Source organism: Neolamprologus multifasciatus, chromosome 9, assembly GCF_963576455.1.
Source record: "Neolamprologus multifasciatus chromosome 9, fNeoMul1.2, whole genome shotgun sequence".
In the NCBI taxonomy this organism is placed as follows: Eukaryota; Metazoa; Chordata; class Actinopteri; order Cichliformes; family Cichlidae; genus Neolamprologus; species Neolamprologus multifasciatus.
In genome coordinates, this window is record NC_140447.1 from 18,789,883 (window position 1) to 18,804,502 (window position 14,620).

General features: G+C 40.4%; 1 protein-coding gene across 2 annotated transcripts in view; it reads left to right on the forward strand.

Moving 5' to 3' along the window:
• vipr1b (vasoactive intestinal peptide receptor 1b) overlaps nucleotides 1–13,068 on the forward strand; it is a 49,342-nt gene extending 36,274 nt beyond the window's left edge. For both annotated transcript variants that reach the window (XM_085172014.1, XM_085172015.1), the window contains 4 exons: nucleotides 1,088–1,179; nucleotides 1,805–1,934; nucleotides 3,761–3,802; nucleotides 7,037–13,068. In XM_085172014.1, the coding sequence (XP_085028140.1) occupies nucleotides 1,088–1,179; nucleotides 1,805–1,934; nucleotides 3,761–3,802; nucleotides 7,037–7,228 (456 nt within the window). In that variant the 3' untranslated portion in view covers nucleotides 7,229–13,068. The remainder of the gene's footprint in view (nucleotides 1–1,087; nucleotides 1,180–1,804; nucleotides 1,935–3,760; nucleotides 3,803–7,036) is intronic.
• The last annotated feature ends 1,552 nt before the right edge of the window (nucleotides 13,069–14,620 follow it).

Sequence of the window (14,620 nt, forward strand, 5' to 3'; positions counted from 1 at the left end):
CTTGTTTTGGTCTTTAGTATGCTAATACTCAAAAGTGGCCTGCTTTTTAGAAGCCTGCCTATAGCTTTACTCGAGCATTAAGCTAATTTAACGATACCAGAAGCATTATCAAAGTTGAAAAGAAGAACAGACTCTAGCTAACAGCATGCAAAAACCAGGCCAAAGTCCAAAAATGTACATTTTTCACTTTTAAATTAAGAAAACAGATTTCTTTTCTACGATTTTTTAACTTGAAGGTCGTCTAATCTTTAAGTTGTTGTTGTTTAGTAATGATGTTGTCGCCATGGTTATGAGATTTCTAGTAACTGGCATAACATATGTGTGTTGTCACATTACCTATTTGGTCACTCGTGAAGTGACCTGAAGTGAACTTAGCATCTTATCAGCTTTCTTAATGGAAGTAATCGCTATAGTAACAAACACTGGAAATATTGTCCGGTTGTCCCTGATTACGTCATTTCTTGGCCATTTTTGTGCAGCTGGGCTCCACAGCCTACGTCTTTTTGTGTACTGGGTCACATTTATAGAAAATCTAGCAGATGCTTTTTGAACCTTTTGCAAAGAACCAGCTGTTTTCTGTGTTTAAATATTTGTGGTTAGCTAAATCATGAGTGAGTGGTACTGATCTTCTCATGGAAGGTGAAAAAAAAAAGCTTTTAATATAATTTCCAGCTATTAAAAGCTTGCTCTGGACAAAGTGTCATAGCAGACGCCTACTTGTGTCCAGATGGGTCTGTTTAGTTATGTGCTAGCAGTTGTTCCCAGAGGAGGGTCAGCTTCATTATTTAACATGAGTGTCTTGGCCTTACTGTTAGTACACTCTGTTTTTCTGTACTTAGCCAGTGACTGATAGCTGGGAGCGCATCATGATGACTGATGTGTTGCCAGTTCACACTCACAGCTCAAATCATCAGTTTAGAAATGCTCATTTTCCCACAGGCCAGCGCCACAATCCAACGCTTCTGTTTATGAGTTGAATCTCACAAACATCTCCCCATATGCATTAGAAAAAACACCCAAATCTTGTGACCGTCTTTGCAGTGTGAAATGCCTCAGTGCTTTTCTCACATGAATGTATTCTCCACAGATGAACTTTATTCTTTTCATCTGCATCATTCGGATACTTCGCCAGAAGATAAACTGCCCCGATATTGGAAGAAATGACTCCAACCAGTACTCGTGAGTGTAATTAAATTTCTTTTTCATGCTGGAAGTTTGTTTTATGTATCAGCTAATAAAGGATGAAATGTCACTGATACGAACGAGGGTGTTTGGAAAGAGCTCCGCCACTTCTGTCTCGGTGGACATTCTGTGAACAATAGCTGCTTTTGTAAGGATAAATAAAGATTCGTTTGAATAAACTTGCAAAGCAGCAGAGTAGCACGCACTTCTGAGTATTCTTTTTGTAACTATTGCTGCAAATGTAACTTTTTTTACGCTCAGAGCGATGCAGGGATAACTAGTCCTTTTGGATTTCAGAGAAGAAAATCTTAGCATGCACAGCACACTGTGGTTTTCCGCCATCCAGCAGCTGCTTTACACAGAGATGTAGTGCTATATGTATTTAAGTGGTTTTTCATATGATGGACAGCTTCTCATAAGCCAGTCATAATGCATGAGCTATTTTCCAACTGACACTTTTAATGGTGTTTTTTCCCCCCCTCCGTCCCTGGTCTGCTGAGCTGAAATTTAAAATGAGAAGTACTCCTGAGCTGCATTTCATTATTGGGGTATACACAGACAGATTGGATGCTGGTTTGACTGGAGGGAGGGATTTGAATTTGTTTTTGCCTTATCATTTCAGGCGACTGGCAAAGTCAACGCTGCTTTTGATTCCTCTGTTTGGGATCAATTATATAGTGTTTGCATTTATCCCCGAGCAAGTGAAGACTGAGCTGCGGCTGGTTTTTGACTTGATTCTGGGATCATTTCAGGTATGAGATCAAATGTTTTTGAGGAAAAAGTGATTGTTAAAAAAATACCTGTAGATTCCTCGAATCCAGTGCCTTAAAATAAATGTAGTCTTCTAGAAGTGTGGTCCAAAAATAGTGATTTGGCATGCTTTCAGCCCTGAACTGGCGAGTGCTACTATTAAAGAAAACTGCATCAGGTCTCCAAGCACTTTGCTGGCTGGCTCAGTGGCACTGTAACTGTTTAAAGCTCTGATGTTATTTCAGTTCATCATTTAATGAGGAATGATGGAGAATGCAGCCAGACAGCACAGCTGCATTACAACAGCTTGGAAGATATGAAAACCTTTCCAACACAATCCTCTCCTTACTCCTTTTATTTCCCCTTCTTATTACAACTCGACTCCCATTTGTTTTGTCTGTGTAATACATTTATGACTGTCATGACTGCCACATGTTATTTTTTTTACAGCTTTTCCTCTGTTGCTTTGGCTTAATTAAGACAGTTAAAGCTGTAAGAAGGTATTTGGAACACAAACACAACTGTCTAAAATCTTTATAACCAAGAGAGATTAAGTCTTCTTCATGAGTTAAATAGTTGTGCTCACCAACTACTTTGTTAGGTACTCGTTGCTAATACTGGACTGATCCCCCTTTTGCATTCGGAACTGACTTGATTCTCCGTGGCACAGAGTTCCTCAGAGATTTTGGGCAATATTGACATGACAGCATCAAACAGTTGCTGCAGATTTGTTGGCTGCACATCCATGATGTGAATCTCCAGTTCCACTACAACCCAAATTGAGATGGGGTGACTGTGGGGGCCATTTGGGTACAGTGAATTTGGCTAATAAAAATATCCCCAAACACCATTACACCACCATCACCAGCAGTCTGGTCTCTCGATACAAGGTAATCCAGATTCATGCTTTCATTTTGGTAACACCAGCCTACCACGTTTTTCCAATCTTCTGTTGTCCAATTTCCCTGAGCTCGTGAGAATTGTTGCCTCCTTGTCTTAGCTGACACGAGTGGCACATAATGTGGTCTTGTGCTGTTGAAGCCACAATGTTCAGTGTGTTGTTCCTTTAAGCCCCTTTTCCATCAGTACTTACTACTAGTACTCAGATCATCAAACCCATTTCCCATTAGGTCATAGTACCTGGTACCAGGTACTTTCTTAGCACCTGCTTGCCCAGGTTTCCAAGCGATCCGAGCATGTGCTAAAATGTGACATCGTCAGACTGCATGCACATCACAAAGGAGTGTGGAATTTCTCGGGACTTGGATCAGCTAATGTCACATACTGTCCAGTTACCTTACAGCTGAGGGCCATTAGTAGGAGTGTTGTAAAACACATTTACTGAGCTTTAGCGCACCAACGTGTCACCAGTTTGAAAACAAGGAAGAGCCCACTCAGATACATCGAGGAATCGGACTGGACATTGAAGAGAGAAAGGAGTAAGGAGGTGGGAGGGGAAGACGACGTAAAAAAAAAAAGTGTAGTGAATGTTTGTGGATTATACGGGAAGAGCATTAACCGTGAGGTGCATGAGAATCGGGAGAGCGAGGGAAGTCCAGTGAATCATGTCTTTTTAAATACAAGTTGAAATCATGTCTTGTTGAATCTCTCAGATAATAATAATAACAGTTCCACAGAGTAGGTATTCAAATTTGCTAAAAACACAGGGAAAACATCCTTTGTGCTAAGATCTTAAAAAGGATGCCTCTGAAACTGAGAAAAACTGTAAAAATAACAAATAATTGATAAGACGAGATGAACAAAGAAGAAATTTAACCATTACATTCTCTGCTCCTGCTTTCTTATCACTGTTTTTCTTTCCTTTTAGGGCTTTGTGGTCGCAGTCCTTTACTGCTTCCTGAACGGAGAGGTAGGTGATGTAAACACTGCTGATATAAACACACCACAGTACTTCCACACAGAGATAGCCTGCAGTCGTGCTCTCATTCTCAGAAAATGTAGTTTATCTGTAGTTTCTCCGTCGCTCCCTGTGCGCACCATTTACATTCACACACAGTCCTGACAGGTAGATGGAGCGGTGGGTATGAGTCACCGGCGCTTGTCGTTCCAGCTCCTCTCTTGGACCTCCCCACAGCATATTTTCTGCACTTTGCCTGCAGGGTGGGAGGGCTGTAAAAAGCACACAGTCTTTTTGGCAGGGAGCTATCCAGTGATGTCTGCACAGGCTCTCTGTGGGCAGATTATTTATGTTCTCAGTGCTGGGCCAGATTGAATCACAGTGATGGGCTAGATGGCGAGGCTTGACACTATGTTGCCTGAATTTTAATCTCATGCAACTTCCAGGCGTCCTTTACTAAGTGTGGAAGATTTGTGCACTGCTGGTAAGTTATGTTAGGTTTAGTTGTTGAATTCTCGGTGCTTAAGGAATGGCAGACATGTCGATAGCAAGAAAACAAATATTGACAAGGTAGAAGTGGAAGAAAATGACTGAAGAAAAAGCTATATTGATTTTCTTTTTGCCTAAATAATGCAAAACAGTTTTTAAAGTGTCATACTCTCGTAAAATTGCTGGACTCGATTGCGAGGCAGGACTGTCTTTAAAAAAGAAGATACGTGGGTCCAAATGAGGGGTTGAGGGTTTTCTGGAGAAGCTGGTGGAGAGTGTGCAGCCAGGTTTACTTAACAAGGAGTTCGCCGAACAAAGAGACACCGGCTGGTAGAGCACAAGGAAGGACCTAGAGCAGGGGTGGGCAATCTCAGTCCACGAGGGCCGGTGTCCCTGCAGGCTTTAGATGTGTCCTCGAACCAACACAGCTGATTTAAATGGCTAAATTAGCTCCTCAACATGTCCTGAAGTTCTCCAGATGCCTGGTAACGAACTAATCATGTGATTTAGGTGTGTTGACCCAAGGTGAGATCTAAAACCTGCAGGGACACCGGCCCTCGTGGACTGAGATTGTCCACCCCTGACCTAGAGAAATAAATGTGAAGCCTAAGTGTTCTCATCGCTGCTGCCGATGAAAGCACATGATGGCGAGTGTGTGTGTGGATGACTGTGGCTGTGTCCCAATTTAGGGTCTGCACGCTTGAAGTACGCGCACTACGCGTACTACGTACATACTATAAGTACGAGAAGTGAGGAAGTGAGAGGCTTGTGAAATGGGACGGTTTAGCCTACATTGCGCTGTTCAGGTTGCCTAGCAACCATGATACTAACCGCGAGAAACAGAGATTGTGTGACATAAATGAAGGAGAAAAAAATGTTTTGTTGGTCATTCATTTTTGTCATGACATCGCTTTGATTAGTTGAGTATCTGAGGCTGAGACCACAGGACTGTAAAACATGATTGTTGGGCTTCATTTCTGTACTGAACAGTTATTTCAAGATTAGTTAGTAAATAACAATTAGCTAATGTTGTTCATGAGACTAAAATCATCTCACTGTGGTAATGTAAATATAATATGGCCAATATTATAGTATTGTCAGATTATTATGATATATATATCACATAACTTTGTCGATATGTGGCCAACAGCAATGTTTTAATGTTTTTCGTTATTAAACATTCACACATAAATAAGTGAGGTCATATTCAGTACTTACTTTTGACAGTTCACTCTTCGGCAGCTCCCTTCTGCCGTATTTTGCGGCAAAATTATCCACACCCACCGCCGCGCTATGAATTGTGGGATATATGGGACCACGAAGCGTGCACCGGACCACGCTTGATATTTGGGGAAATCGACGGCGCATTTGGAGTATGCATTTGAAGTACACTTCAAATTGGGACAGCCGTCGTCGCGTGGCGGTGACGTAATCGCACTTAAAATGCGTACTTCAAGCGTGCAGACCCTGAATTGGGACACAGCATGTGTGTGGGAGGGGCGGGTTGATTAGTCGATGAGTGTCAGGTGTGCCAGCCAGAGTCCAGTGGGAGCTGGAGCAGTGCCACATAAACAGGGAAACATATGCACACACATACTCAGAGAGTGAAGGGAGACCTTGGAGATGCATGCACTATTTAGGGAAAAATGAATATAGTCTAATCCAGTAATAGAAGTGTACAGTGTGCAGAATAACACAAACACCTGGCACAGCCCCTTAACCTGTAATACATGACACAAAAAAGCAACAAATTTCCAAAACCTGCAACTGACTGTAGATAATGTTCCAACATAAGAAAATATCTGCAAAAAAACAACAAAAAAGGCACATTTAAAAATATTCAATCCTCCAGCAGAAGGTCTGCTTATTGTTTGGTTCACTTTCCTCCCTCTGACATGGTCTAAATGAAAACTAATGTCAGTGTCGGGTACTGCTTTTAATGGCGCACCACCTCAGCGCTGGCGGCATTTAATTCTGTGGATTTTCTCTGGGTGCTTTTCATTTTTTCCCCTCCGTCCTTGAGCTTCGTCTGCTGCTGAAAATCACGCCAACCAATTAGTTTTTCTGTTTAATTAAAATGCAGCTCACCCGCTTTTAAGAGATCTACAGTTTTTATAGTCGATTATTCAATCATAGAATAGTGTTCAAAAACACTTGGAGAATGACAGAGGTATGTAGGGAGTAACAGCAGGGCCTGTCCACATGTGCACGGGTATTTTGGAAAACATTTGGCAGCATTTTGTCCTTTTGTTAACATATAAACTCTGTTTTAGGTCAGAGCTTTTGAAAGTCTCCTCCCAGGTTTAGGTTTTGTTTTTTAAACTCTGTTTCTGCATTAATGCGTGGACAAGGACAAAATATGGATGTTTTTTGTAGTAAAAAGCACTTTAAGTGCTCACTTAGAGTAGAAAAGCATGATGTAAATACCAGCTTTTTTTCACTAGACTTCTAATTGGCCAGGAGAACAGATCTGACCTATACACCAGTTGCTTTGCTTTTCACATGGACAAAGTTGTCTTTTAAAACAGTGATCATCAACAAAAGTAAAAAAAAAAAAAAAAAAAGCCATGTAAATAAAGTCAAAATTTTGAGATAATAACTCAAAATGTTAATTTATGGTATATTTTGTTGTCTTTTTTTCAGTGTCAAAAAAACATTATCAGTGAATTCCCAGTAATGTTTTATGTTGGTAAAGAACATGTAGCTGTACTTACTGAATAAACATGTAATTGTCCCTTTTGATCTAATCGGTTTCAGGTCCAAGGAGAGATCAAGAGAAAGTGGAGGAGGTGGCACCTGCAGAGATACATGGGCTCAGACACCAAATACCAGCACCCGTCTATTGGCAGCAGCAACAACTTCAGCACCCAGATCACCATGTTGACACGGTGCAGCCCGAAAACTCGCCGGGCTTCATTATCCTGTCACGATGACTTGTCTAGCATCTGAGTCGCAGAGACACAGACACACAAAATGCTGTACAAAATGCTCTCATGCCAAACATTAGGCAGAACATCGCAGCATATATAAGCTTTACCATAAGTACTCTTGGGTCGTGTGTGGTGCAGAAGATGGAAAGTGATGAAAGGATTGGAAAAAGAGATATAAGGACACGATGTGACCATAATCAGCTTTGAAGCAGTTTGTAACTGTTCCAAAAAATACATTTAAATGAGAAGGTAAGTTGCACATTGCTTAACAAACAAAGCGTTTGCGGAGAGAGTCATTTTTGCGCAGGTCACCTGTACAGGTGAATTCAAGTCATATCACTACAGCTCTTATTCTTTAAATATCATGTGTGCTTAGGTGAGTGGGCTGGTGTAACTCTGAGCCTTGTGCACTCCTGCAGCTCCAAATAGTCAAGTTTGGTGCTAAAGCTTTGGAAGAAATTGAGGTGATGTATTTTTCTAACAGCAGCATCACAGGCTAACAAAGGTACTGTACCAGAACTGGACTGTGAGGGTGTGTTTGAGTGCTGAATGTAAATAGTGCTGGAAAATTTGCTTTAAAACATACTTTAGAGTATCCAAAATAAGCATAATACTATACTCCCCCCCTTTGCTGTGTAGGAAGAAAGATAAAAAGACAGGCTTACAGAGCAGGAAACTTTATTTCCATAAATGCCAAACAGATTAGGCTTCAGACCAAGTGATGCTGATTCACAATGATGTGTTTGGAGCACAAATGCCCTTCTCTGCACTATCATGCTCATGAGAGACCGGTTGCCCTTTGCCTTCTTTTATCAACACAGCCTTCCCTCTTGGCGTGTGCGATTCTGAGCCTATGATTAGGTAGATATTTTTCATTATTTAGGGCACTGTGGCGGTTTTGTGTCGTTCACTGACGAGTGCCTGGGTTTGGTGTGTTGAACCGACTTCTGCAGTCTAGTCTTTGCTGGCTGTTGGGCAGTACAGCAGCTCTGAAGAGGAGATGTCCATATGCAGCTCATTCCTTGAATGTTTACATTTACTTGGGAAGAGTAAATAAGAGTAAATGCAGTGTAAATAAACTTGGAATGCTTGTGCCATACACATCACATTGTGGTTATAATAATAGTAATGAATCACTAAGTGTCGTTTGTTCAAATTAAAGTATGACAGGATTTAAAACTTTGCCATTATGAATAATATTTTTTGAATTCTTCAGGTTCAGACTTACTTCTCCATCGGAGGAGTCTGAACTTGACAAGTCAGCAGAGAATGTTAGATCCTGTATGCAAAGCAAAGCAAAGTGACAAGGATGACTGGCCCTGTCACAACGATGCTGTCTTTGTGATTTTGAGCTCGCGTAGGTTTGAAAGTAAGGCTTGTTCATTCTAGAGGGAACAACGGGGGAATCCGGCTTTAATCATCTCAACCCACCAGTGATTTAAAGGTTTAGATCATCATTAAGTTTAAGAATAAAAAAAACCCTAATGTGGTAATATGTGTCAAGGAAATATTGAATATCAATATATCGCCTTCAGATTGCTGAAAGTAATAATTATACTTTTAGAGAAAAGGAAAAAGATTGGAACCGCTTTCATATTGTGGTCAGAAGTTTACATACACTCATCGTGCTAATTTTGGCCTATTAATGACTTCTTTGAACCGTTCTCTTTCCAAGGTGGAATGATTGAACAGCATACATTTATAATTAATTAAAAATAACTGGGTGCACACGTTTCATTTATTTTCGGATTTTTGGTGATGAACATTCAAAAGTATCCATGCAGGCTCAAATATATACGTAAGCTGAACACTGAACACTGGCAGCAAAACAGCCCCAGAGCATGATGCTACCACCATTGACATCACTTGACAGTTTGCACAGAAGTCTTAGTTTTTCACCTTTACTCCTGCAAACATAATTCTTGCCTTTGTCAACTCAATCTTTGCCTTTGTCTAAAACCTTTCTCCTTCAAACTCGACTGAAATGTGCAGTTGCAAATTTGAGTTTGAAGGTGTCGATTTTGGAGCAGCGACTTCTTTCTTGATCAGCACTTCACTGTGGACAGTGACACGTAATCCTTGGCGGTTCCTGCCTTGTTCCTGAACATCTAACCAATTTGTTCTAATCTAAGGGTGACATTTTCAGTCTTCTTCTAGACCTTGGCAAAGTGGTAACAGGACTATAACTTATGTACAATTGTTTGAACGATTTTCCTGGAATCTGCAGTATTTGCAGTAGAAATGGCTCCAAGAGATTCAACTAGAACCTACCACGTGTAGTCAATCATGATCAGTAACAAGAAGAATAATGGGCCTTGACCTTGTCAAATTAAAAGACATCGTGAAACTTCAGCACTGTATTTATACTGTTGACCCTCTTGGAGTTTGCTACAATTGATGGTAAATTCAAAGTTGTGCACCCAATTCAGTTTTTAAATGTGTACTTTTAAAAATGGATGCTGTACAATCTTTCCGTCCAAGATTTCAAAAATTGCAATCACACTCATATCAAAAGAACCAGTAAGTTACTGTACACAGAAAACATGCATTACTTCATTAATTCTTGGTCTACTCACCTTCCAAGGGACAATTTCAAACAACCAGCCCAATTAAACTAGTAACACGAACGTTTGGACTTTTCATTTTAATGGGAAGTAATCATTGCAGGTTGGAATAGGTAGGTCAGTTCTTGACCATTATTCTCTACAAGTGCATTCATTAGCATTTCTGGGATGTTGTGGCATGTCCATGTTCTGATTATGCCACAGCAGTTCAGCGGGGTTAAGGTCAGGACTTTAGCAAAACATGAATTTATTGCTGATTTACTTTTTGTGCTTTGGGTCATGGTCTTGGTGCATTAATCATTCACTTTAAGCTTCATGTCATGCGCTCTGCTACCCAGACATGATCCAAATTTAAACAAATAATTTCCTCAATGATTGTTGGGTGTCAGATTTTGTTTCACTCGTCTACAGGAGATTGTCTCTGTTAAGAATAACGTTTTCCTCCATATTGTCCTTCTATTAACCCCATTCTTGTTCAGTGTTCTTAGTGGACAAGGTCTTAACAAGCTACAGGTGTTTTGTTCTCTCTCTTTCACCTCCTTTAAGATTGAATAAAATGTTCACGACACCCACAGAATATCAGCAGTTCTTTAGTTTGTAAAAAGTTTGTCTTATTGTGCATTTCTGAACACCAAGGTTGTTTGAAATGCTTTAGTAGTGATTTTCTGCTTCAGGCATCTCTATAACGATTCTTGTCTTTGTGGTCTCCTGAAGATGTTTGCGATCAAAGCATGGATCACACCAGCCAACCTCTTTTGAGAAAAGTCTGGCTATTTTTCACTGCACTTAAAGCCTCCCTGATTGAAACACCTGACTCCAGATAGAGTTTTGGTAGAGATATTATCACAGTGTGTGTTTGTGTTCAATCAATGACATACAAAGAGTTATATAAAGTACTGCTGATTTTGTATTATTACACCACTCAGAAAATTTAAGGGAAGACTTGATCAACACAGTGTAACACAAAGACAGTTAAACTATTATGACACATTCTGTCCATTCAGGTTTCACAGGTAGTCCAACTCCTCCAGTGTGGCACGTCCTAACAAACTGTCAGAGCTGGACTCTGTGAGGGTGGCTAACCTTAGTAATAGTAATAATAATAAACTTTATTTATAGGCGCGTTTAAAGACCCTCAGGGTCACCTTACATTAGTACAAAGAAAATAAAAAAATAAGGTAAATGAAAAATAAAAAAACACGTATAAAAGTATAAAAGCAAGTATAAAAGCTAAACAAGGACAAAATAGACTAAGATTGAATCATGATGAAGGATATGCAATTTTGAATAGATGGGTTTTAAGATGGGATTTAAAAGTGGAGAGAGAGTTTGTCGTCCGGAGATCTGGTGGAAGTGTATTCCAAAGTCTCGCTGCAGAACAACTAAAGGCTCTGAGTCCCATAGTCAACCTTATAACAGCACGTATGGATGTGCCACCCCAGGTGAGCTGGAATGGGGTGCAGGTGATAGCTCTTGTAATGAGCAGCCCCCTGACTGTGGCTCAGGGTTGGGAAGCGTATCTGGGAAGCGTATCTGTAACCGGAAGGTCGCCAGTTCGATCCCCAGGCTCTCTGTCCTGGTCGTTGTGTCCTTGGGCAAGACACTTTACCCTACCACCTATTGGTGTTGGCCAGAGGGGCCGATGGCGCGATATGGCAGCCTCGCTTCTGTCAGTCTGCCCCAGGGCAGCTGTGGCTGCAACCGTAGCTTGCCTCCACCAGTGTGTTAATGCGAGAGTGAATGAATAGTGGCATTGTAAAGTGTTTTGGGTGCCTTGAAAAGCGCTATATAAATCCAATCCATTATTATTATTGGGGGGGGAGGGTTGTCCTGTTCTTGTCTTTCACCTGTTGCACCTGTTGTAACTGTGCAAATTCACAGTGGTTTATATTTCCTAACTGGATAGATTAATGTGCCTGAAGTTTAACTTTGTGTTACATTATGACGATTAAGGGTTATTTTTTTAACAGTGTAGTTTAGTTAGACTGCGTTTTTAGTTCTGAGTTACATGATAACCAGACCACATAATGCATGAACCCTAGGAATTCCAAATAGTTCACAAACATTACTGACTCTAGCTTCATATTTAGTGTGCACACATGAGTCAATTTAAGTCGCAGCATTAAGGCAAATAGACACATTTGCCAAAAAGCACCAAATCACAACAACAGTCACCTCAAGTTGCTTGATATTGCAAGTTATAGACCATGCAGAGAAATCCCCAACAATCAGGCGACTGCCTACGAGTGACCATTTGGCGACAGTGGGAAGAAAAAAAAACCCTTTTAACAGGAAGAAACCTCCGACAGAACCACACTTGGGGAGGGCCAGCCACGACAAAAGGCACATTGTGGAAGAGAATCAGAGATTAAAATGTCATTTTCCACGTTGCTTATAAGTGTGTACTTTAATACTCTTACATTTTTAGCGTTTGTCTTTTGTCGTCAGTAACTTTAGTGTAATTTTGTGAATTTTCCAGTATACCTCTTAAAATGGTGAATGTAAATAGATGTGTACAAAGTGGGAAAGCAATTATATTAGACAGTGTTTCTCAAATTCAGTCACATATGTCTCTTGGGTTGATTGTTTTGGTTACCAAACATTAAAAAGGGATAATATATATATAAAAGAGTGCACTTAGAGTAACTATGCGCAATGTAAATCTGATTTTTTGTTAACTGGATAATGTGTTGTGCATATCTGGGTTTAAGATCATTTGTTTGGTTTGCTGTTGTGCGGTTTGTGTAAGACTGGTGTAAAGCATTACATTGTAAATCTGCAGTTGTACAATTTGCTCGCATCTGTGTACACATAAAGCCATGCTTTCCTTTTAAAAACTGCTTAATATGCTAATTAATTTTGCCATTTTAATGTGTAACTTTAAAGGTGTTATATCAGCAAAAAACTTACCTTACCAAAAAACCTTTTTCCTCGTGTATTGTATGAAATAAATTATTCAGAAACACACGAGAAAGTGGAAGTCTAGTGTCCCTTTGTAAAGTTCCTCTGTGCTTCAGTATTGTTTTAAATTCCTATACCTTTAACGCAAAATGAGCTTTTTGTGTGAAAGATATGCTATACCATGCCTTTGTTACCAAAGTAAGGCTTATTTTCATAAGGGCTTTTGGCTACTCAACAAAGGCTCGGCTTTAACCTCCTAGGACCTGGCGTCCACATATGTGGACATCACATTTTGGGTTATTTAGACTAAAATACTCAATTTTGCTCTACATGGGCCTGATATCCACTTACGAGGACATTATACTGCTACTGTTCTATCAAAATTTTAAACCAATATCCTCATATGTGTCTCTTATTTTTCTTAAAAACATAAATAAGGTATAAAAAAAAAATCTTGTCATTCTTTGTTTTTACATTCATCGGGCCCTAATATGCCCAAATATCAAAGAGAAATTAAAAATGCATGCCGTGGAAGAGTTCAGGTCTTAGGCAATTAAGTCAGTTATTTCTTTATATAACTCTCAGGAACACTCACTTAAAGCAAGTTTTTCATGCGAATATGCTAATGCCTGCAATAAGAACAAAGATCTGCCCTCCTTTCCTTGTATACTTAAATATTCACATTTTACACCCATTTCCTCTTTTACCAGCAATTCTGATCATGTTTAGCAAATATAAATGTGTCTATTTCAGGACAAATTTCAGCTAATATGAGTGCATAATATCATCACAAGGCAGTACATTCGATTCTTGTGGCAACAGCGTGTTTGTAGCAGACAACCCAATGGGTTGAAAACACTCCCTCTCTGCAGCCCACACAAAAGTATTATCCCAGTAAATGGCTGTACTTTTTCCCTTCATTTTGTGCCGTTACAGGTCACAGTGCCCTGAGAAGAACAAAATATCTTAAAACTTACACAATACACTTTTTTCCCCTCCCGGGGCTTCAGCTATTCAGTTAAGCAAAGAAAGAATAATCAGATTTACATACAGTGGGGCAAAAAAGTATTTAGTCAGCCACCGATTGTGCAAGTTCCCCCACTTAAAATGATGACAGAGGTCAGTAATTTGCACCAGAGGTACACTTCAACTGTGAGAGACAGAATGTGAAAAAAAAATCCATGAATTCACATGGTAGGATTTGTAAAGAATTTATTCGTAAATCAGGGTGGAAAATAAGTATTTGGTCACCTCAAACAAGGAAAATCCCTGGCTCTCACAGACCTGTAACGTCTTCTGTAAGAAGCTTTTCTGTCCCCCACTCGTTACCTGTATGAATGGCACCTGTTTGACCTCATCATCTGTATAAAAGACACCTGTCCACAGCCTCAACCAGTCAGACTCCAAACTCCGCCATGGCCAAGACCAAAGAGCTTTCGAAGGACACCAGGAAAAGAATTGTAGACCTGCACCAGACTGGGAAGAGTGAATCTACAATAGGCAAGCAGCTTGGTGTGAAAAAAATCAACATCATACAAGACCACTGATAATCTCCCTCGATCTGGGGCTCCACGCAAGAGCTCATCCCGTGGGGTCAAAATGATCATGAGAACGGTGAGCAAAGATCCCAGAACCACACGGGGGGACCTGGTGAATGACCTGCAGAGAGCTGGGACCAAAGTAACAAAGGTCACCATCAGTAACACACTACAACGGCAGGGAATCAAATCCCGCAGTGCCAGACGTGTTCCACTGCTGAAGCCAGTGCATGTCCAGGCCCGTCTGAAGTTTGCCAGAGAGCACATGGATGATACAGCAGAGGATTGGGAGAATGTCATGTGGTCAGATGAAACCAAAGTAGAACTTTTTGGTATAAACTCAACTCGTCGTGTTTGGAGGAAGAAGAATACTGAGTTGCATCCCAAGAACACCATACCTACTGTGAA